The 24066-nt window shown below is 43.6% G+C and overlaps 1 protein-coding gene and 1 pseudogene across 3 annotated transcripts; both read right to left on the reverse strand.

Moving 5' to 3' along the window:
• Positions 1–4069: 4069 nt before the first annotated feature.
• Positions 4070–13535, reverse strand: LOC147375189 (uncharacterized; annotated as a pseudogene).
• A 2340-nt stretch (positions 13536–15875) lies between these two features.
• LOC147375190 (Kruppel-like factor 18) lies at positions 15876–19355 on the reverse strand. Of its 3 annotated transcripts, none has more exons than XM_086384517.1 (4): positions 19107–19355; positions 17536–17748; positions 16911–17406; positions 15876–16313 (listed from the first exon to the last, which is right to left on the reverse strand). In XM_086384517.1, exons 1-4 carry the CDS (start codon positions 19338–19340, stop codon positions 16138–16140), a joined length of 1119 nt encoding a protein of 372 aa, XP_086240643.1. In that variant the 5' UTR covers positions 19341–19355; the 3' UTR covers positions 15876–16137. The 3 variants fall into 3 exon arrangements, with proteins under 3 accessions (XP_086240643.1, XP_086240651.1, XP_086240653.1); XM_086384525.1 differs by lacking the exon at positions 19107–19355 and adding an exon at positions 18115–19089; XM_086384527.1 differs by lacking the exon at positions 15876–16313 and having other exon boundaries at positions 16947–17086; positions 17190–17406; positions 19107–19333.
• Between the last annotated feature and the right edge of the window lie 4711 nt (positions 19356–24066).

Below are 24066 nucleotides of genomic sequence, written 5' to 3' on the forward strand. Positions count from 1 at the left end.
ATTTATTCCTAAACTGTCTTTGGGTTAGTTTGCTCTTTTCTAATTCCTTGAGGTAAACATTTAGATTGTTGATTTGATATGTTTCTTCCTTTTTAAAGTGAGCATTCCCTCTTAGTACTGTTTTTATAACATCTTGCAAATTTTCATTGTGTATTTTCATTATTATGGAAATAAAAAGTTTTTTTTAAATTTCCATTTATCTCTAGGTATTTATTTCTGTTTTGATTTCTTTCTTGACCTGTTGGTTGTTTAATTCAAACAGTTTGGGGAATTTTCCAGTTTCCCTTTTGTTATTGATTTTAACTTCATTCTATTATAGTCAGAGGAAATACTTGGTAACTTTATCCATCTTTTAAAAAATCTATTGAGAATTGATTTGTGGTTTACTAAATTGTGTGCATTAGAGAATGTCCCATGTGGAGGTGGGAAGAATGTCTATTCTGTTGTTGGTTCTCTAGCTAATACTCATTGGTTTTATGTGTTGTTTAAGTTCTCTTACTTAACTTCTGTCTGGTTCTATCCATTATTGACAGTGTGGTATTGACATCTCCAACTATATTATTGTAGGACGATTTCTTCCTTCATTTCCTTCAGTTTTTGCTTTATATATTTTGGTGGTCTGTTATTACGTACTTGCTGCTGCTGCTGCTAAGTCACTTCAGTCGTGTCCAACTCTGTGCGACCCCATGGACTCCAGCCTACCAGGCTCCTCTGCCCATGGGATTTCCCAGGCAAGAGTACTGGAGTGGGGTGCCAGTGCCTTCTCCGATTATGTACTTAAATGTTTGTAATTATAATTACCTTCTTGTTGTATTGAACCTTTTTAAAAAATATGTAATAAAGTGCTTTGTCTCTTGTAAACTGTTTTGATTTAAAGTCTACCATCAGCATAGTTACTTCTCTTTGGGCTACTATTTGTGGGGACTATCTTTTCTATTCTTTCACTGTCAATCTGTTTGTGTACTTGGATCTAAATGGGTTCTCTTGTAGACAGCATTTAGTTGGATCATGTTTTTTTACTTCATTCTACCAACCTGTGTCTTTGGAGTGTTTAGTCAGTGAAAGTAATTACTGCCAAGAGGGCATTCACTTCTACCACTTTGCTGCCTGTTTTCTTCTATATGCTTCCTAGTGTTTTTTGTCCCTCACTTCCTCTATTACTGTCTTCTTTTATATTTAGTTGACCTTTGGTATGTTTAATTCCTTTCTTTTGTATATATCGTATAGCCATTAACTTGTGCCTACCACCGGGACTAGGTTTCACATTATAAAGTTTTATACTCTAATTTGAAATTATACTAGCTTAACTTCAAAAACATAAGAAAATTTCGCTCCTCTGCAGCTCAATCTCCACCTCCTTTCAGGAAGAGCTAATGGGAACAATATTCCCTAAATTCTGGCCTGTTTAAAATTGCTTTCCAACAGCCTTGATATTATAGGTAAAGCGTTCCACAATTTCTTTCCTTGTGTAGGTGTTATTCCACTGTTTGTTTGTTGTTGTTGTTTTGTTGTTGTTTTTACTGATTATTTACATCAAGAGCATGATTTCAAACTGATTGCTTCCACTTGAGTCTTTCTGCTTGAAGAAAAGGAGAAAAAAATTCTTCTTATGGAAGAATTATTTTTTACTTTTAAAGTTTAAGAATTCTATGAGGATACATCTCAGAGTTAACTGTACTAAGTTGATTTCTCTAGGTAAAGATGGTGCCTTTTAAATATATGCAGATGAATCCTATTTAACGTCAAATGTTTTCTTGAATTAGAATTTTAAAAAATTAGTTCCTTGACTTCTTTGGTTGTCCAGTGGCTAAGAATCTGCCTGCCAATGTGAGGGACACAAGTTTGATCTCTGGTCTGGCAAGATTCCACATGCCTTGGGGCAACAACTACTTTTTTTTTCTTAATTTATTTATTTTATTTGGAGGCTAATTACTTTACTTTACAATATTGTAGTGGTTTTTGCCATACATTGATATGAATCAGCCATGTGTTTACATGTGTCCCCCATCCTGAACCCCCCTCCCACCCCCCTCCCCATCCCATCCCTCTGGGTCACCCCAGTGCACCAGCCCTGAGCACCCTGTCTCATGCATTGAACCTGGACTGGTGATCTGTTTCACATATGATAATATACATGTTTCAATGCTATTCTTTCAGATCATCCCACCCTTGCCTTCTCCTACAGAGTCCAAAAGACTGTTCTATATATCTGTGTCTCTTTTGCTGTCTTGCATATAGGATTATCGTTACCATCTTTCTAAATTCCATATATATGTGTTAGTATATGGTATTGGTGTTTTTCAACTACTAAGCCAGCACTCTAGAGTCAGTGCTCTGCAACAAGGGAAGCAACTGCTATGAGAAGCCTAGACAGCACAAGTAGGAAGTAGCCCTGGCTCTGCACAACTAGAGTTCCTTTCGTTTTGTTCTCTATACCCTTTATTATATTTCCATCTTATTTATTCTCACTGACACCCTGTAATTTAATTTTCATTTCTGAGATCACTTTGTCTTTTTCAGTCTATTTCTTGCTTTATTAAGTAAGCCACATTTAATATGATCCTTTAGTTTGGTCCATTTTTGTATTTTTGCATCTTTGTTTCTTGTGACCCCCTTCCCCCATATTGACAATTGCCTATTTAAGTATTTGAGATTCAGGTTGGGTTCTTCTTTTGCAACTTTCCTCTGCCAGGGAATTTCGAGGGGCTTCCTTTGGTGGCTCAGATAATAAAGAATCCACCTGCAATGCAGGAGACCTAGGTTTGATCCCTGGGTGGGGAAAATCCCCTGGAGGAGGGCATGGCAACCCACTCCAGTATTCTTACCTGGAGAATCCCATGGACAGGGGACCCTGGCAGATTACAGCCCCTGGGGTCAAAAAGAGTCAAAAATGACTGAGAGACTAAGCACATGAGAGGGACTTTTTAATTGTCTTTTTGTCTGACAAAAATAATTGCTTCTCATTTTTAACAATTCTTATATCTTTGTATCAAGGTTTGATTTTTCTTGTTTATGTTTAGAATGTGTTGGGTTTTTCTGGACCATTTATTTGAAAGGAATTTCTGGTGTATGAGGTGGGGAAATTTAGGTATTAAAAGTAATTTTCAGTTCAAGACTGTCCTCTTTTATTTGCACAGTGTAGAGCCATTTCTTTAGTACATGGCACTTTTATTTCTGATTGTTTTCTCTGATTCTTAGATCTTCTCTAAGTAGAATCTTTATTCTGAGCTATTTCCTTCCTTCTTTCATCATCTGCTTAAGCTTCCTGGAAACACTACTGTCTTCTAGGGTGCCCCCTCTCTCTTTTTTGCATTCTGCTGCTGCTGCTAAGTCACTTCAGTCGTGTCTGACTCTGTGAGACCCCATAGACAGCAGCCCACCAGGTTCTCCCGTCCCTTGGATTGTCCAGGCAAGAACAATGGAGTGGGTTGCCATTTCCTTCTCCAATGTATGAAAGTGGAAGTGAAAGTGAAGTCGCTCAGTCGTGTCCAACTCCTAGCGACCCCATGGACTGCAGCCTACCAGGCTCCTCCATCCATGGGATTTCCCAGGCAAGAGTACTTGAGTGGGTTGCCATTGCCTTCTCTAATCATACGTTTATTCAACAGAACTCTTTTACTCTGCCCAACAAAGTAAAAACACAATATTATCTAAAATGCTGCAAAGTTACAAAACTCAAAACAAAATTCATAGTACTGACTGTACAATAAAAGCCAAAAAAGCAGTGTGCATGTTGCTAAGGTAACCTGCACCAATACCATGAATACCAACACAAAAGGAGTTCTGAGATGACCAGGCAGTTATCATTGTCAACTTACCAATTTCAGAGAGAGAGAGAGACGTGTGTATGTTTGTGTGTGTGTGCGTGTGTATGCATGCATGTGAATACATGTGAAAAGAACCATTTGGGGCAGATAACAGGGTATTTAGATCCAGAGGTCAGAAGAGGACTCAGGCAGGGGAGCAGGGCCAGGCTACCAGGAAGGACAGCTAGGCATGCCCTTCCCTGTGGGATTCCGCCACACAGATAACCAGATAGGACTCAGGTCATCTGTGGAATGGGGAAACATGCTCCCAGGTTGGGACGGTACCACCACCTAGAACCCTCTGCTCATCCTTGCATCTTTACAAGCATTATCCCAAACCAACAACACTTCTGCAGCTGGAACCCTGCCACCTGGGAAACATCTCAATTGCTGCCTTCACCTTGGAAGCCTACCTCAGAGGGAGGGAGGGAGTTATTTCCTATGGATCCTCCTTCAGCTGCGAAAGAGGCAAAAGTGAGCTGGATGAGATATAAGTCACAGGGGCAGAACTTTGGTGGCCCTGCTTATCCAGAGGTGTTGGAGATGGAATGGCTCATATAGAGGGAGTGGCAAGGGGCTTAGGTGGAGGATGGGGGGAATGCAACCTCCTTCATCCGAGGGGGTGATGGGTGACCTGCACCCCGTGGGAGTCGATGGGAGCATTCTCCTGGGAGGGCTGACTTGCCTGGGGGATGGCTGAGGCCAGGGAGCCAGCACAGCGGTAGCAGTGATCTTCTGGCCATCGATTTTTCCTCTGTCCATGTGCTTTCAGAACCTTCCCAGCCTCATCCAGATTCTCAAACTTCACATAAGCCTAGCCTTTAGACAGACAGGGGTGCATCTTTTTGGTAGACATGTCAGTCATTTTAATTTTTCCACAGGTGGAGAATATCTCCATGACGTCACCCTTGGTCACATTCCTGGTGAGCCTCCCACTGTGGACTTTGGTGGATTTAGGGGAAGGGCTCTTCCTTTTCCTTCTCTTTTCATCCCTTTTGGGATTTGTAACAAGAATGCCGTCTGTTGTCCTGTCTGCCTCAAGAAGGACTCGGAGAGCCTGAGGAGCCTCTGGAGCTGGAGCCACGGGAGGTGCTGGGACTTCTGGAGTGGCTGGAGCTGGGCCTGGTGCTACCACCACCAGAAGCACGGAACCTCTTCCACCGTCTTTCCTTCTCGCTTGACTCGTTGGAGGCCCATTTATCTTTAGAGCGACCCTTCGACTTCTCATCAGAGCAGTTGCTGCATTTGGTAGAAGGAGCCCTTGTTGCTGTTTTTGAGTTGTTCGATTGTATCTGACTCTCTGTGACTCCATGGACTGCAGCACACCAGGCCTCCAAGTCCTTTACCATCTCCCAGAGCTTGATCAAACTCATTTCCATCAAGTCGGTGATGCCATCTAAACAACTTGTCCTTGGTCGTCCCCTTCTCATGCCTTCAATCTTTCCCAGCATCAGGGTCTTTTCCAATGAGTCATTTCTTCACATTAGGTGGCTGAAGTATTGGAGCTTCAGCTTCAGCATCAGTCCTTCCGTGAATATTAAGTGTTGATTTCCTTTATGATTGATTGGTTTGATCTTGCAGTCCAAGGGACTCTCAAGAGTCTTCACCAACACCACAGTTCAAAAGCATCAATTCTTCAGCACTCAGCTTTCTTTATAGTCCAACTCTCACATCCATACAAGACCACTGGAAACACCATAGCTTTGACTAAATGGACCTTTGTAGGCAAAGTAATGTCTCTGCTTTTTAATACACTGTCTAGAATCCCAGGGACGGAGGAGCCTGGTAGGCTGCTGTCTATGGGGTCGCACAGAGTCAGGCACAACTGAAGCGACTTAGCAGCAGCAGCAGCTAGGTTTGTCATAGCTTTTCTTCCAAGCGGCAAGTGTCTTTTAATTTCATGGCTGCAGTAACTATCTGCATTGTTGTTGGAGGCCCCAAAATAAAGTCTTTCACTGTTTCCATTGTTTCCCCATCTATTTGCCATGAAGTGATGGGACCAGATGCCATGATCTTCATTTTCTGAATGTTGAGTTTTAAGCCAACTTTTTCCACTCACCTCTTTCACTTTCATCAAGAGGCTCTTTAGTTCTTTGCTTTCTGCCATAAGGATGGCGTCATCTGCGTATCTCAGGTTATTGATATTTCTCCCAGCAATCTTGATTTCAGCTTGTGCTTCATCCAGCCCGACATTGCGCGTGATGTACTCTTCATATAAGTTAAATAAGCAGGGTGACGATGTACAGCCTTGATGTACTCCTTTCCCAATTTGGAAGGGCCCTAGTGCTGGACTTTTTATTATTTTCTTTGGCTTCTAGCAAGCTCTTGTTTTTCACCCCTGATAAATTCGTTCTCCCCTTTTGAGGTGTTCAAAGCAGAATGGCGGCCTCGCTTACATGAACACTCACTTCTAGCTGGAGTCTGAGAAAGGATCTCTAATGAATCGCAGTTGACACCAAAGTGCAACAACTTCCCGCTGCCGCTACCTCCTCCAGCTCTCCTCAGCCTCTGAGGCCAGCGCCGCCAGAGCTGTTTTTATTTACTCTCAATTCTCTGTTTGATTTTTAGGAAGAAGTGTGTGAAGTATCAGATCTGTTACCCACTGCCTCAGGCAGATGTGATGTTCAAAAAATACCTAGAGTGATTTTTAATAAATGCCCCCAGAGAAAATGGTGTTTGCCCCAGGCAAACTTTGAGTCTGGTCAAATATTGTCAGTTTTGCAACTGGGGTCTTCCAGGGACCCACCAGATAGGTCAAATAATGAGAGTTCTCTGGGAAGGGGTGCTTTACAGGAATTCCAGCCTTGTTCTGTCCTCTCCAGTGGCTGCCAGGCTGCTAGTTTTCAAGTCCACAAGGAACTTTGATGGATGGAAACAGGACAAGCTGAAATACCACAGAGCTTGTTGTTCTTTTCATGTCAGCCATTTTTCTCATATAAATGCTCCCCAGTCTCAAGTCTGTGATGAATTTCTTGAGTTTAAAATTTTTTATTCTAATCCATTGTCATTATTTTATGGAGGAGAGAATTTTAGAAGGTCCTTCACCATTTTCACTGCCTTCATTCTTTAATTGTAGTTTTCATTTTTACCCTTCAAATTATAAATGATAGATTTCTTTTCATATATTTACAGGCTATTAAAGTATATTTTCATGTAAATTGTCTATTCAGTGATTTTGTCCATATTTTCCTCTGGGTTTTGGTATATTTTCCCCTCAGTTTTTAGAGTTTGCCAGTTGTCTCTTGGTTTTATCTGTCTGCCTGTTAATCTCTCTATTGTTTGCCCTGTGAAAGATTTTTATTTTCATAAAGACAGTTTTACCAACTCTCTTCTTTTATTGCATCTGGACCTGAGTCCTAGAATTCTTTCTATAAATTCTGGTTATATGAGCCAACTCAATGGAAAATGAGCACCCTGCTGCTGAGAAAGATTGAAGGCAAAAGGGGAAGAGGGCAGCAGAGGATGAGATGGTTGATAGCATCACCAACTCAATGGACATGAACTTGAGCAAACTCCAGGAGATAGTGGAGGATGGAGAATCCTGGCGTGCTTGCAAAGAGTGGAACACGACTTATTGACTGGACAGCAACATAGAGGAATTCACCTGTTTTTTTTCTGGTGCTTGTTGTTCAGTTGCCCATATGGTTGCATGTTTTACTTTTAAATACCTGATCCCTTTGTGTTTACTTTTACATACGGAATGAATTACAGATTTAATTTCAGCTTTCGCTACTAAGTTAAACAACTATACCAACATTTTCTTTCTTTCTTTCTTTTTTTTTTTGGCTGCACTGCAGCCAGTTCTCTGACCAGGTATTGAACCCAGACCACAGCAACGAAAGCCCAGAATCCTAACCACTGGACCACCACAGAACTCCTCCAGCACAATTTCTTAAAGTTCATCTTTCTTCTATTGATTTGTCACTTTTGTACTTATTTCTGATATGTCCTTGTGCCTATTTATAGGTTTTCTATTTTATCCCTCTGGTCTGTCTCTTCATCCTCTGGCTCCACATTACTATTTGTTGACCTTGCAGATAGAGCAGAGCCCGGTGATCACCCTCCCGCAGCCCTGTCAATGCAGACGCTGCACACCGCAGGCCTCCCACCCACATCACCGCCTTCAGGCCCTCTGCTAACTCCCAGGGTTGTCTCCTCTGACTCCCCCAACACCACAGCCCTCCCACCATGGACACTGTATTCTGTGCCTCAGCCCACACTAGCGCCTCTATTCCCTCTCAGGCACCCAGCCCCTTTCTACAGCTCACCTGAATCCTGGAGGGTTCCTTCCTGCTTGATCAGTGACTATGGACCAGCTCTGCTTTTGCAATGACTACAAACCTGCAAACTTGTCTGCCATCCACCTTCTGCAGCTATACCTTCTTCAATGAGATCTGAACCCTAATCTCAGAGAGAGGGCTCATCTTCCAAGCTTGCCTTTACTCCTTAGCTTGTCCTCTTTCAGCCCTTGAGTCCCATATAGTGTTCGCTTATATCTTAGAGTTACTCTTTTATTACATTCTGTATTTTATTCTTCCATTGCTTTCAGTTCAGTCGCTCAATCGTGTCCAACTCTTTGCGACCCCATGGACTGCAGCACGCCAGGCTTCCCTGTCCATCACCAACTCCCAGAGTTTACCCAAACTCATGTCCATTGAGTCAGTGATGCCATCCAACCATCTCATCCTCTGTTTTCTCCTTCTCCTCCTGCCCTCAATCTTTCCCAGCATCAGGGTCTTTTCAGATGAGTCAGCTCTTCACATCAGGTGGCCAAAGTATTGGAGTTTCAGCTTCAGTATCAGCCCTTCCAATGAATATTCAGGACTGATTTCCTTTAGGATGGACTGGTTGGATCTCCTTGCAATCCAAGGGACTCTCAAGAGTCTTCACCAAACCACACTTCAAAAGCATCAATTTTTTGGCGCTCAGCTTTCTTTATAGTCCAACTCTCACATCCATACATGACCACTGGAAAAACCATAGCCTTGACTATATGCACCTTTGTTGGCAAAGTAATGTCTCTGTTTTTTAATATGCTGTCTAGGTTGGTCATAACTTTTCTTCCAAGGAGCAAGCAAGTGTCTTTTAACTTCATGGCTGCAGTCACCATCTGCAGTGATTTTGGAGCCCAAAAAAATAAAGTCTGTCACTGTTTCCACTGCTTCCCCATCTATTTGCCATGAAGTGTTGGGACCAGATGCCATGATCTTAGTTTTTTGAATGTTCAGTTTTAAGCCAACTTTTTCACTCTACTCTTTCACTTTCATCAAGAGGCTCTTTAGTTTCTCTGCACTTTCTGCCATAAGGGTGGTGTCATCTGCATATCTGAGGTTATTGATATTTCTCCTGGCAATCTTGATTCCAGTTTGTGCTTCATCCAGCCCAGCATTTCTCATGATGTACTCTGCATATAAATTAAATAAGCAGGGTGACAATATAGAGCCTTGACATACTGCTTTCCTGTTTTGGAACCAGTCTGTTGTTCCATGTCCAGTTCTAACTGTTGCTTCCTGACCTGCATACAGGTTTCTCAAGAGGCAGGTCAGGTAGTCTGGTATTCTCATCTCTTTCAGAATTTTCCACAGTTTATTGTGATCCACACAGTCAAAGGCTTTGGCATAGTCAATAAAGCAGAAGTAGATGTTTTTTTGGAACTCTCTTGCTTTTTCGATGATCCAACGGATGTTGGCAATTTGATCTCTGTTTCCTCTGCCTTTTCTAAATCCAGCTTAAACATCTGGAAGTTCACGATTCACATACTGTTGAAGCCTGGCTTGGAGAATTTTGAGCATTACTTTGCTAGCATGTGAGATGGGTGCAATTATGCAGTAGCGTGAGCATTCTCTGGCATTGCCTTTCTTTGGGATTGGAATGAAAACTGCCCTTTTCCAGTCCTGTGGCCACTGCTGAGTTTTCCAAATTTGCTGGCATATTGAGTGCAGCACTTTCACAGCATCATCTTTCAGGATTTGAAATAGCTCAACTGGAATTCCATCACCTCCACTAGCTTTGTTCATAGTGATGCTTCCTAAGGCCCACTTGACTTCGCATTCCACTGCTTGACATAATGTAAAATCCTTAATGGATTTTAGTTGTAGTGAAATTTCAAGAAAATGGCTGGGGTTTTTAATGGGGTGGGAATGTGTTACTGTTTTTCATATTTAGGTTAATGTCTAAAAATTCACTGTCCAGCAGATTAAATTTGGATAATGAAGAATGGTGTATTATCTTTTCTCTTTATGGTGGTTGCACTTGATAAAAGACTCAAGTGCATGCTCATATTTCTTTGGTCTCCTTCCCACCCCAGTGTGTTGATAACGCATTAAATTTTTTTTTGGTGGTTGTTATCGAGGGTCTTTTGTTTATTTGTTTGTTTGGCCACACCTCACAGCACTCAGAATCTTAGTTCCCTGCTGCTGCTGCTGCTGCTGCTGCTAAGTCGCTTCAGTCATGTCCGACTCTGTGCAAACCTATTGACAGCAGCCCACCAGGCTCCTCTGTCCACGGGATTCTCTCAGCAAGAATACTGGAGTGGGTTTCCATTTCCTTCTCCATTAGTTCCCTGACCAGGGATAAAATCTGTGCTGCCTGGAGTCTTAACCACTAGATAGCCAGTTCCCAAAGCTATACATTTTTAAAATACATACATTTGTACTAAATCCATAGAAGGTAAATCAAGGGGAGGTGTGTGTGTGTGTGTATATATATATATATATATATATATGCAAAATTCAGAGTAGTAGTTATTCCTAGATGATAGACAGAGGGTTAGATGGGAAAAGCACATGAGTAGATACAAAAAGTGTCAGTAATATTCCAATTCTTAAATTAGGTGAGGATTCTGGCTCAAGTCCAAGCCCTATGCATGATTTTTTTTCAGGGCTGACCCTAAGGCTGTCCTTGGCTGGTTTCCTGGGGGAAGCTACCCTCCCCACATGGGATGTGGTACATAGCAGGGCATTGCACTTTCTGAAGCTGACCCATGGCCCCTAAGATCAGACAGGCTGATGAAAGATTTGTTTCTTGCCTGCTCACTTCCATCCATAAGCCTCTTTAACTAGAGGCATTGGTGAGGCACATTTCTTCATTATGACTCATATCTCTCCATATCTAGCCCTTTTTCCTCTTCCTCTCTGGGTCTGCCAGGTCCATAAGAAAGTAGAAGACTTTTGTCTGGGGCCCGAGGTGGCTCAGTGGTAGATTCAGGAGCTGTGGTTTCCATTTTTGGGTCAGGAAGATCCCCTGGAGGAAGAATAACAACCCACTCCAGTATTCTTTCCAGGATCATCCCATGGACAGAGCCTGGTGGGCTATAGTCCATGGGGGTCACAAAGAGTCATATATGTCTGATCACACAAAAGCACAACAGTAAAAACATCACTGTCTACCTGCAAACATCTGACCCTTGACTGGTACTATTCGAGTGGTTGTCAACCCAGATAATCACTACATAGTCTGACATAAGGAGTAGAAGAGAGTGTTATTTCAGCCATACTGAGGACTAGTCTGGGAGTTCAGTCTCTACCAAGGAAGACAGTGCTCCGGAGGTACGTGGCATTCAGCACAGTTTTATATCTCTCAGAACAAAAGCATACATCAAACATGACAAATATTCCTTCAAGTTTTCAAAAGAAAGAAATTAGCATGCATATGGTAAGTCAGTATGGCCTTGGCATCTGGGAAGGGACTCTTTCAGGGAGCTCTAGCATCGGTGTCATAGGAAGGTGGCATTGATCCCTACCCTCAAAGCAGATGTTCTTTTTACTTCAGGACGATGCATTTTCTTCACCTATGGTTAAAGCAGGTGCACGGTGGATGTTGGAGAAGCCAAAGCCAAGCTTTCTAGTTGCAGGCAGTGACTGTTGGTGACTGTGAGCAGGTCCCTGGTGTTGGTAGACTTTCTGCAACTCATGTGTTATTGAGGCTCATGGTTTCCAGAAAAGAAGGTAAAGTCCTTCAGGATCACTTTCTATAGTAATTCAAAGAGACCTAGATAGAGACTTGGTTAGTTTGCCTCTACCATGACAAAGATTATTTTCGTACACCTTGTGATGGAGCATCTAAAAATGGGGTGCATTGCCACAGGCCCCCTCTTTCAAAGTGCCCTGACACAGTACACTTTGGTTGGGAAGGAAGAGACAAAAGGAGAGGAGAGGGGCCAGTATTTGGTGGGAGGCTTTGGAACTGGTGCCCTCCCACTGACCCATTTGGGGATCTTGGTGGTATTTGTCTACTGGGTTACCAGAAAGGCTGCTTCCTTAGAGTGGGACTCTACCAATGAAATGCGAGGAAGCCATCCAATGGCCCACCCAGTCACCCTTTTCCTGGGACCCCTTTATTCACATTTACTCTTGTCTTACATGTCTCCACAATCTTCAAGATCACCAGTTGGAGTCTAGGGCAGGAGAACAGTGTCATAGGCCAGTTGTGTTAGTTGGCTTTGGATTCATCAACTCTGATTTGTTTGAAAAGTGCATCTCCTTTGATAGGCAATTAGGGCCTTTCTAGTACCTCAAGTGCACCAGCACCATCAGTGTGACATTCTTTGTTGATGCAACTGGATTCTGCAGGAGCAAAACGCCTCCCTAAATGTGAGCTCACTCCTGTCAGAGAAGGAGGCCACTGGAACATCTGGGAGAGCAGTGGAAGACCCACCACCAGAGAATTTTGGCCACACTAGTGGTGGCCTGCTTCCTACTCTCCTACTCTGCCCAGACTGGTAGTTTCTCTCCCTGCTGGAAGCCTCTAATTATTAAAAAGTTCTATGCAACCTGCCCTCGGCCCTTGTTGAAGTTATTAGTGATACTTTCTGAGCACTGGAGGCACAACAGAACAGCCCCCACTCCTTGGCCTGAGTAGTGTTGGCTAACTGCTTAGTCCTTGGCTTCCAGCTGCCCAGTCAAGGAGGGGATCTGTGCCATTGCCAACACTTGGATCAAGAAAACTGGCAAATTAGACCAGTCCATTAGGAGGCTGAGACAGAAGTCCTTCTGGCCCTCTGGAATAGACCCTAATGGGTTATAGGCCATCTTTATCTTGCTTAACAAACATGGGGGCTCATGGCCTCACTCACTCCTCCAGGCAGGCCTAATCATTCGACTTGGAGTGGCTTAGATCATGGCCCTCGTACTCACCAGTCAGCATGGTCACACCCCCTCAATGTCTGGCTCACAGAGGACCTGATGGTGTAACCTCTGCTTCTCATTCAGATCCTAAAGGACCCAGGGGTTGAATTAAGGAGTGCAATTCCAGGAGGTCAATACCTATTTGTGATCTTTTGGGCCAGGTCATTACAAGACTATGGATGGCTTCATGCTGGAAGCTCCCCTCCCTACACCAGACCTGGGGAAGATCCCTGCAGTGCAAATCTCTGAAGCAAGTGGCTGCAAGGACACCCACACCTCCTTACTAGGGGTCTTGGCTGAAGCATTCTTTTCCCATCTGACTCAATATGTTTCCACTCCTAGAATTCCCCTTTCCCACCTCTCTCTCCCTTCCACAAAATGGTAGGGGTCTTTTGTTGGAGGCAGTGAGAGAACTCCCCCATAACTGTATGTAATGTAACCCTTGCCTGGTGTTTCACAAGTAAAGAAGGAACGTTGGAGAGCTGCCACCTCTTCTTTTGGCTCCCTGCTCACTTTCCAGCAGTAAGTGAATAAAGGCTTGATCTCTACTTTCAGGTTGGCTCATTGTCCTGATTGATCATCTCAGTACCTGAGTGCAGGCCATTGGGTGATGGGCTCTCACAGATGTTTACTTTTCTACTTATATTAATTCATATCATATTTAATACCATGAGATAATTAATGTGAGACCTCAAAGACCCAGGAATCTAGCTCCTGGGGCCTCTGGAGTGAGAGTGGGTGGGTCAAATAGAACTTTAAATGCTGCAGGGCAAACTGAAGCCCTGGGATTTTCAGTTTGCTTTTTGAAGTCTTGCAGTAGAAAGTGCCTTTCTGAGTGGTCCCAAACTTGGAAATAAATGGAGGGCTTACCCAGACACTTTCTCAAAGGAATATTATTCAAACTGGTACTTGGATGAGGGTTCAAGTCAGACCTAAGAGGACAGGGCCTGCAAGAGGTGGGAGAAGGACCTAAACAGCAGATGAAGATGGCTAAGCTCCTCAGGAGCAGGTGTTCAGTCATGCCCAGGACAAGAGCAACAGACCCCAGGTCACTGCAGCTGCAGACATGTCAGCAGAAGCCTGAGGCCCCATGGAAAGGAAACATCTTTCCCCTGGCAGCCAGCACTTGAGCAGTCCTCCTCCTCCAACACCCCCACCTGCTGTATCCTGAGAAAGCAGTAGGGGAAAAGAGACACTTTGCCTTAGAGAAAAACAGCCAAGACAGGAAGTTCAACTCTTTAATGAAGTTCATCCAAATGAGTTTCATTCAACGAGACCACTTGACACTGGAAGTGACCAAGCGTCCCTTTCCTTGTAACTCCGTAGAAATAGACCTCCAAAGAAAGAAATGAGGTGCTCAGATATGAAATGCTACGTTCTTTCTTCTTTTTTTCTTTCTTTCTTTTTAATTGAAGGATGACTGCTTTATAATATTGGTTTGATATCTGCCATACATTGCCATACAAGCCATAGGTGGACATATGAACCTCCTTCCCACCTCCCACTGAAATGCTAATTTCTTAACACATTTCAACTATGCATGCATTACAATTATCTACATAAGACATCTTTACATGTACAAATAGAAATAGAGGATTTCTATTAAAGGAATAAAGGATTTCTACAATTGCACTCATCTCACATGCTGGTAAAGTAATGCTCAAAATTCTCCAAGCCAGGCTTCAACAATACGTGAGCCGTGAACTTTCTGATGTTCAAGCTGGTTTTAGAAAAGGCAGAGGAACCAGAGATCAAATTGCCAACATCTGCTGGATCATGGAGAAAGCAAGAGAGTTCCAGAAAAACATCTACTTCTGCTTTATTGACTATGCCAAAGCCTTTGACTGTGTGGATCACAATAAACTGTGGAAAATTCTGAAAGAGATGAGAATACCAGACCACCTGACCTGCCTCCTGAGAAATCTGTATGCAGGTCAGGAAGCAACAGTTAGAACTGGACATGGAACAACAGACTGGTTCCAAATAGGAAAAGGAGTACGTCAAGGCTGTATATTGTCACCCTGCTTATTTAACTTATATGCAGAGTACATCATGAGAAACGCTGGGCTGGAAGAAACACAAGCTGGAATCAAGATTTCCAGGAGAAAGATCAATAACTTCACATATGCAGATGACACCACCCTTATGGCAGAAAGTGAAGAGGAACTAAAAAGCCTCTTGATGAAAGTGAAAGTGGAGAGTGAAAAAGTTGGCTTAAAGCTCAACATTCAGAAAATGAAGATCATGGCATCTGGTCCCATCACTTCATGGGAAATAGATGGGGAAACAGTGGAAACAGTGTCAGACTTTATTTTTTGGGGCTCCAAAATCACTGCAGATGGTGACTGCAGCCATAAAATTAAAAGATGCTTACTCCTTGGAAGTAAAGTTATGACCAACCTAGATAGCATATTCAAAAGCAGAAACATTACTTTGCCAACAAAGGTCCATCTAGTCAAGGCTATGGTTTTCCTGTGGTCATGTATGGATGTGAGAGTTGGACTGTGAAGAAGGCTGAGCACCGAAGAATTGATGCTTTTGAACTGTGGTGTTGGAGAAGACTCTTGAGAGTCCCTTGGACTGCAAGGAGAACCAACTAGTCCATTCTGAAAGAGATCAGCCCTGGGAGTTCTTTGGAAGGAATGATGCTAAAGCTGAAACTCCAGTACTTTGGCCACCTCATGCGAAGAGTTGACTCATTGGAAAAGACTCTGATGCTGGGAGGGATTAGGGGCAGGAGGAGAAGGGGACGACAGAGGATGAGATGGCTGGATGGGATCACTGACTCGATGGATGTGAGTCTGAGTGAACTCTGGGAGTTGGTGATGGACAGGGAGGCCTGGCGTGCTGCGATTCATGGGGTTGCAAAGAGTCGGACACGACTGAGCGACTGAACTGAACTGAACTGAACAAGGAATAAAGAAATAAAGGATTTACACAAGGATTCATAACACACTGATGAAAACATTCACTATGTACAGAAAAGTAAATGTAGAGTGCTTCTGATTCTACTGAAATGCGTACACATATTCTTTATACATTACATTTATACAAAAATTAATGAAAACCTTAAAATTTACGACTAATATTAAGCATCTATTATGTGCTGGCACAGTGCTAGGTGCCTAGCAAAGTCTTATCAGGGAGATTCTTTCAGTTCAAGTCCTTTCCTCAAAGGCTGCTGGGTTCGTCATCATGGGAGAAATTCATCTGTGGACTCTCTGATGCTGCTTTAAGTGATCAGATCGGGCAAAGGCTTTGTCGCATATAGTACACAGATAGGGCCGCTCCCTGGTGTGCCTTTTCTTGTGTCTGTTGAGCTCATCCGAACGGGAGAATGCCCATGTGCATCCATTCACGTTACATTTATAGGGCTTCTCTCCTGGAACCAAGAAAGTAAGGGAGACTTGTCATGATTCAAGGTAGCATGGGACAGGGAAGTTGGAAAAGAATGGAGAAGAAAAACATTGGGCATGTTGGGGTGGGACAGAGAGAGACAGAAGACAGGACTGGAAGGTATGTACAGGAAAGGAAGAGGAGGAGGGCAGGATAGGCTAGAGGGCTGAAGGAGGAAGAGGAAGAGAAAAAGAAAAGTAGGAGGGAAAGCAGGAAGGTAGTGGTGGGTAGAGAAGGTTGAGTGGGGGTCATCTGTTGGGACTATGGGAGTGCATAAAGAGACAGTCCCAGAAGAGGTAGGGTCAGGACCATCCTAAGAGCTCAAACAAAGCCCTCCACTTCTTCCATCATCCCAGGCAGTCAACACCACAAAATGCTGCAGCCAGGTTGCCTCTGGAGCAGAACTAGAGTCTGTTCTTAGGACTGCTTTTTATACCCTTTCAGATTGGCCAACCTTTTCTAGAGTCTTCTGGGTCCCAGACTTAGAGGGAGGTGGCAATGATCTCAAATGATCCCAACATTTTGTAAAGGCAGAGGCCTTTAGTTATTTTCCTGACACCCCCATCCTTCAGTCTGTACCCACCTGTGTGCACACACTCATGGATCCGCAGGTGGGAAGATTTGGCATACGCTTTCCCACAGTTCTTATAGGTGCAGATGTAGGGCCTCAAAATGTCAGGCCTCTTCTGCAATGGACACCGTTGAATCTTGGGATTCCACTTCTGCGTTTCTACAGGTTGTCCTTGGATCAAATGAGAACTGGCAACATACAGAATTCTAGGATATAGCAGTGATGCTGAGGAAAGTGGCATCATATAGACTCGGTGGGGAGTGTCTTCATCACTGAGTTTCTTCATCTCACCCAGATAGGCAGTTTGGACCCCACTGAAGGTCATCTGGCCTCCATAGAGGCTCTGGTCATCACTGAGGGTCTTCATCTGGCTATTCTCACTGGGGACTGTCAACTTGTTTGCATTAACGGCTGTTGCTTGACAATCAGTGATGAATGTCTTGAGAGTGTCAGTGACATCCATCAACTGGGATGCTGCTGCAGGGTTTCTCTCATCAAAGGACGTCACCTTGGGGTCAAAAAGAAAGTCAGTTTAGGTTTCCAAGGGGCAAAGTAAGGCTTTAACATGGACAAAAACTGTCCCAGGGATGACAGAACATGCATAAATCATCATTGTGGGCCTCAAAAAATTCATCACCTGCTTCTGCAGGGACTCGTTTTGGCTGACGTCATCATGGGCAGTCAGAGGTACACAGACGTCTGACTCTGGTGCAGCCGGGCTTCTTGTTTTATGTGTCTCATTGACCTCCTGGAGAAACTCCTCAATGTCCTCAAGTGTCAGAAAGTAAGATGTCATAGAAGCCTCTTTGCTGTTGCCTGATAACTGAACTAGATCCTCAGTTGTGGGTTTCTGCAAAAAAGAATTAGAAGTTCAGATGTTGTGGTGGTGGTAGTTTAGTCACTAAGTCATGTCCAATATTTGCAAACCCATGGACTATAACTTGCCAGGCTCCTCTGTCCATGGGATTTTTCTAGGCAAGAATCCTGGAGTGGGTAGCCATTTCCTTCTCCAGGGGATCTTCCTGACCCAGGGATCAAACCCAGGTCTCCTACATTGCAGGCGGATTCTTTACCGAATGAGCCACCTGTCAGATGTTGTACCCAGTTCAAATTCTAATTCTACACACCCACCATCACTGGGCATATAGGTTTCCTAAACATCTGGTAGAAGGTTTACAACTGACTGCCAAAAGCCACAATGTCAGTAGTCTCACACCTTTTCACCCTGTGTGCCTCCTTGCAGCTCTTGTCGTACTCTGATCAGTCTGCTCAGTTTTGCCATATCCCCGTCTGGTCCCTTTCTCAGTTTGCCTCTCTCAGCAAACTGTCTCAGTGACTGTAGCCTGTATTACTAAATATGATCTCCCATTCTCATCCCTGCCAAGAAAGCCCAGACTCTTCCACCTTGTCCTGACTCTCAGAGCAGAGAGACAGCTATGCTGATTCGCCCAGGGACTATAATCAAAACTTATCATGATACATCCATTGAATAAGTAAGCTGAGGACATTCTCAAGTCTTCTTCTGAACAAAATCCATAGAAATGAGAGATGGCCTTAAATTTAACTTTTATGTATAATCATGCTTGAACCTAAGTGAAAATTTCCCAGCCACAGTGGAGCAAAGGCCACTGTCACTTGGAGGTGTAGAAATAGGATATGCTCATGAGGCCAATGTCACCATGGAGACACTCCACCAAGAAGGACCATGGAAACTTATGGATTTTCAGAGATGAAGGCCTCGTGGAAAGTCAACTTCTAATGACACCTTATTCTGGCACTTCCTTTCCTCCCATTCTCACTCTTGAAATAGTGTCATGCCAGTCTGCTTCCCTTCCTCCATTACTTAACTGAAAGCTCCTCAAGAATAGAGAACTCCGTAGTGAGTTCTGACAGATATAACTGTGAGGACCTCAGAGAAAATGGACTCAGTGAAAGATTTCTGATTTTCACTCCCCCAGCTCTAGGTCTGCATCCAGCCTCTAAAAGCTCAGGATGTGTTTGGGGTGTCAGTGACATCTGACATCTGGGACGTTACTGCTGGTCTACTGTCCTCAAAAGAGGTCACCTTGGGTCAAAAAGGATCTTGCCTAAGTTTCCACGGGGCAAATCACAGGCTTTAACGTGGGTTGATGTTAGTTCTGCACAAGAAGCGTCTGAGGGATGTTAGGACACATATAAATCACCACTGTGAGTCCAAAGCCTCTTCACCTGGTTCTGCATGGGCTCCTTTTGGTTGTCCTCTTCATGAGCAGTCAGGGGTACACAGAGTTCTGCCTCTGGTGCTGCTGAGGTTTCTGTCCCATATGTGTCATTGAGTTCCTGGAAAAATGCCTCAAGCTCTTCCATTGCGTCAGGGTAAGAGTCTCCTGAAGCCTCTTGGCTATTGCCTGATAGCTGAGCTTCAGTTGTGGAGTCCTGAAAAAAAAAAAAAAGGAAGTTCATGTACCCTGCTGCTGCTGCTGCTAAGTGGCTTCAGTCGTGTCTGATTCTGTGCGACCCCATAGACAGCAGCCCACCAGGCTCCCCCGTCCCTGGGATTCTCCAGGCAAGAACACTGGAGTGGGTTGCCATTTCCTTCTCCAATACATGAAAGTGAAAAGTGAAAGGGAAGTCGCTCAGTCGTGTCTAACTGTTTGTGACCCCATGGACTGCAGCCTAGCAGGCTCCTCCATCCATGGGATTTTCTAGGCAAGAGTACTGGAGTGGGGTGCCATCGCCTTCTCCGTCATGTACCCTACCTAGCTCAAATCCCAGTTCCATGTTCATGCTTCTCCCTTCCTATTGATCCAATTTTAGTCTATCCCAGAAGCCTGCAACTGTCTCTTCATTGGCCTCTGTAAATCAGAGGACTCCATCTTATGTAACCTTCAAGACAGTCAGAGTAATATTTCTAAAATGAAAACTCTTCCTATGCCATCCTATCAGTGGATGTGGGAATCTAGATGAATGTAAAAATATCCCACCACCCCTACATAGATATTGTCCCACAGAGTTTTAAAAATCATAATATGATTCATGTTTAAGACTTCAGGACACAAGTAGGCTTGTGAAATGACGACCAAATATATTTAATGGAAAAGGAAACCAAAAACCAGGTTAGCTACACTATATCAGGAAAATTCACTGGCCAAAGCTGTTACATGAGAGAAAGAAGATCATTATATAATGAAAGGGAACAATTAGTCAAGAGATAGACCAACTGTCCCCTGGAAGAGGAAACGACAACCCACTCCAGTATTCTTGCCTGGAGAATCCCAGGGTCAGAGGAGCCTGGCTACAGTTTATAGAGTTGCAAAAAATAGTAAGACTGAAGCAACTGAGCACGCGTGCACAGGTGTCCAATAGGCACATGAAAAGATACTGTTTATTCAGTTCAGTTCAGTCACTCAGTCCCGTCCAGCTTTTTGTGATCCCATGAGCCATAGCAAGCCAGGCCTCCCTGTCCATCACCAACTCCCAGAGTTTACCCAAACTCATGTCCATTGAGTCAGTGATGCCATCCAACCATTTCATCCTCTATTTTCCCCTTCTCCTCCTGCCCTCAATCTTTCCCAGCATCAGGGTATTTTCAAATGAGTCAGCTCTTCACATCAGGTGGCCAAAGTATTGGAGTTTCAGCTTCAGTATCAGTCCTTCCAATGAACATTCAGGACTGATTTCCTTTAGGATGGACTGGTTGGATCTCCTTGCAGTCCAAGGGACTCTCAAGAGTCTTGTCCAACACCACAGTTCAAAAGCATCAATTCTTTGGCACTCAGCTTTCTTTATAGTCCAACTCTCACATCCATACATGACTACTGGAAAAACCATAACCTTGACTATATGGACCTTTGTTAGCAAAGTAATGTCTCTGCTTTTTAATATGCTATCTAGTTTGGTCATAACTTTTCTTCTAAGGAGCAAGCAAGTGTCTTTTAATTTCATGGCTGCAGTCACCATCTGCAGTGATTTTGGAGCCCCCCAAAATAAAGTCTGCCACTGTTTCCCCATCTATTTGCCATGAAGTGTTGGGACCAGATGCCATGATCTTAGTTCTCTGAATGTTGAGTTTTAAGCCAGCTTTTTCACTCTCTTCTTTCATCCTCATCAAGAGGCTCTTTAGTTCTTCACTTTCAGCCATAAGGGTGGTGGTATCTGCATATCTGAGGTTATTGATATTTCTCCTGGCAATCTTGATTCCAGCTTGTGCTTCATCCAGCCCAGCATTTCTCATGATGTACTCTGCATAGAAGTTAAATAAGCAGGGTGACAATATAGAGCCTTGATGTACTCCTTTTCCTATTTGGAACCAGTCTGTTGTTCCATGTCCAGTTCTAACTGTTGCTTCCTGACCTGCATACAGGTTTCTCAAGAGGCAGGTCAGGTGGTCCGGTATTCTTATCTCTTTCAGAATTTTCCACAGTTTATTGTGATCCACACAGTCAAAGGCTTTGGCACAGTCAATAAAGCAGAAGTAGATGCTTTTTTGGAACTCTCTTGCTTTTTTGATGATCCAACAGAAGATGGCAATTTGATCTCTGTTTCCTCTGCCTTTTCTAAATCCATCTTGAACATCTGGAAGTTCATGGTTCACATACTATTGAAGCCTGGCTTGGAGAATTTTAAGCATTACTTTGCTAGCGTGTGAGATGAGTGCAATTGTGCGGTAGTTTGAACTGTTTATTAAGGAAATGCAAATAGAAACTCCAGTGAGATAACACCTCTACCCCGATAGAATAGCTATATCAAAAAGACAAGGTATAAATCTGGGGCAGAATTTGGAGAAAAGGGAATTCTCAAGCACTACTGTTGGGAATGCAAATTTTTGCAGCTGTTGTGGAAAACAGTATGGAACCTCCTGAAAAAGTAAATACCAGAACTACTGTATGATCCAGTATTCCACTGCTGGGTTTTCAAAGGAAATGAAATTCATATCTTGAAAAGAGATCTAAACTCTGAGGTTGATTGCAGCCCTAGTCACCATAGCCAAGATATGGAAACAACCCAAGTGTCTGTTCAGCAGATGAATGATTATGTGTTATTCAGGTATCCAGCGCTTTTTGAAAGATTACCATTTCCCTTTTATGGAAAATCTACACTAGTACTGTGTTCAGTAATCTACAAAAAAAAAAAAAAAAAAAGATTTTTGCTTTTACAAAAAGAGTTGAAAGTGAAAATAGTGTTCATCATCTGTTTTGCAGTGAACTTGAGTAGACTGGCAGACCCTCCCTGGGGAACTACACTCAGCATCTCAGCATGAAGTGCCATAGCCTTGAACTCTCTCCGTGACCATCTGTGCTTTGTCTTCATTTGTTTTGCTAATTCTTTAGCAAGAAGTGTCCTAAGGCTTTATACCATTTCAGCTCACAAGAGGTTTCATAGGAATGTTGCACTTTCTGAGAACAGAGGAACCCTGTGTATATACTACAGAACATCATTCAACCATCAAAAAAGGAAATCCTGACATTTGTAACAACATGGATGAACCTAGAAGGCATTATTTTATGAGAAATATCAGAGAAACCTAACCCTTATGGTACTATTTTGTATGTAAAATAAGAAAAAGCATTTGAACTCATAGAATCAGAGAGAAGAGTAGTGGTTGCTAGTGGCTGAGGGGTCAGTAAATGAGAGATATTGGTCAAAGAGCAAAAAGTCTTAAGACAATTAAGTTCTGAGGATCTAATATATAGCTTGGTGATGACAGTTAATTGAATACCGGAAATTTACTAAGAGAGTAAGTCTTAAGCATCATCACCCAAAACAGAGAGGTATCCATAGCACCTGGCCTTTTATAGGGCCTGGGATGGATGTACTGCAGTCCCAGACCAGCTTTCTTTGGTTGGCCACTCCCTGCTGAGTGGATCCCAGCCTCAGAAACCAATCACCTAGGAATTTTCAACCTCTCAGGGTATCTACCTGATTAGGTCACCCAGAGGCACTTCTGGATGTTTTTTTACAGTCATTTGCCAGATATTCAAGCTGCGCAGGGAAAATGGTTTACACAAAATGGCAACCCACTCCAGTACTCTTGCCTGGAAAATCCCATGGATGGAGGAGCCTGGTATGCTACAGTCCATGAGGTCGCTAGGAGTCGGACATGACTGAGCAACTTCACTTTCACTTTTCACTTACATGCATTGGAGAAGGAAATGGCAACCCACTCCAGTGTTATTGCCTGGAGAATCCCAGGGACAGGGGAGCCTGGTGGGCAGCCGTCTTTGGGGTCGCACAGAGTGTGACACAACTGAAGTGACTTAGCAGCAGCTCAGCAGCACAGTCATATGTGGTGGAATTTATAACTGTCAGCATATGATGCAGAAAGTGAGGCTCAGAGAGGTTAAGCAATTTGCTTGAGATCACACCCAATGTCAGTCACAGGTTCTAGATTTGAACTCAAAAGGTTTATAATCCAGGTCCTTAAACCCATCAGAGGTGTCAAGCCAGGATCCAATCAGCGTATATATCCAATCAGTTCTGTATATTTCATCTCTATGTTGTAAACAGAATCCGAAGTGCTTCCAGGGTAAAATTCTGGATTTGATGAGATCACCTAGAAACCATTTCCATCTCCCCTCACCCACCCCAAAGTGTCATGGAGACTGTTTTATCCCAGTGGCATGATCCACGTCTGGGGTCACAAGAGTGACTCCTGACCCTCTTGCAACTCCACTCCAGGTCCGAGTCTGGTCCCCACCGCTTATGGCTCATCCATCAAGAGCAAGCTTCAGGGCTTTAACCATTCATAGACCTGCTGAAGGGGTGCCCCACCAGCCTCAGGTCTAAAATTTTTCAAGCTGCTCACATCTGTTCACCTGGCCTGATGTAGGTTGAGAGGTGAGGTGAGTGGGACGGAAGGAGCCCAATCAGGTCCTTGGACCCACTCCCTGATTCTGGCTTCTGCTGTTGGCCACTGGCAGGCTTGTCCTCATGGGCGTCTCCAGGGCTCTTGAGCTCTGCTCACTCAGAGGCTGCTCCTCTGGAGAGATCAGTTGATAATCCAAACAGTTTTCTCACACAGACTCTTTTATTCCCAGGCAAGCACTGTTCTGTTTTTTCTCACTGTTCCACATATGTAAATGACAAAGTATAATGTTTCTTTGTGTTTTTAGACTCATATGTATGGCATTGTTGTTGTTGTTCAGTCGCTAAGTCATGTTTGATTCTTTTTGACCCCATGGACTGCAGA

The sequence above is a fragment of the Bos grunniens genome, chromosome 3 (genome assembly GCF_055505025.1).
Source record: "Bos grunniens cultivar Pamir isolate PY7600 chromosome 3, Bosgru_T2T1.0, whole genome shotgun sequence".
Lineage (NCBI taxonomy): Eukaryota > Metazoa > Chordata > Mammalia > Artiodactyla > Bovidae > Bos > Bos grunniens.

Coding starts and splice junctions, on each gene's coding strand:
- LOC147375190 (XM_086384517.1), bottom strand. CDS start 19,340: ATGAACTTCCTTTTTTTTTTTTTTCAGGACTCCACAACTGAAGCTCAG. Junction 17,749..19,106: donor AGGAGCCCATGCAGAACCAG/GTGAAGAGGCTT, acceptor TCTTTTTTGCAG/AAACCCACAACTGAGGATCT. Junction 16,314..16,910: donor CCATGAGTGTGTGCACACAG/GTGGGTACAGAC, acceptor TCTTGGTTCCAG/GAGAGAAGCCCTATAAATGT.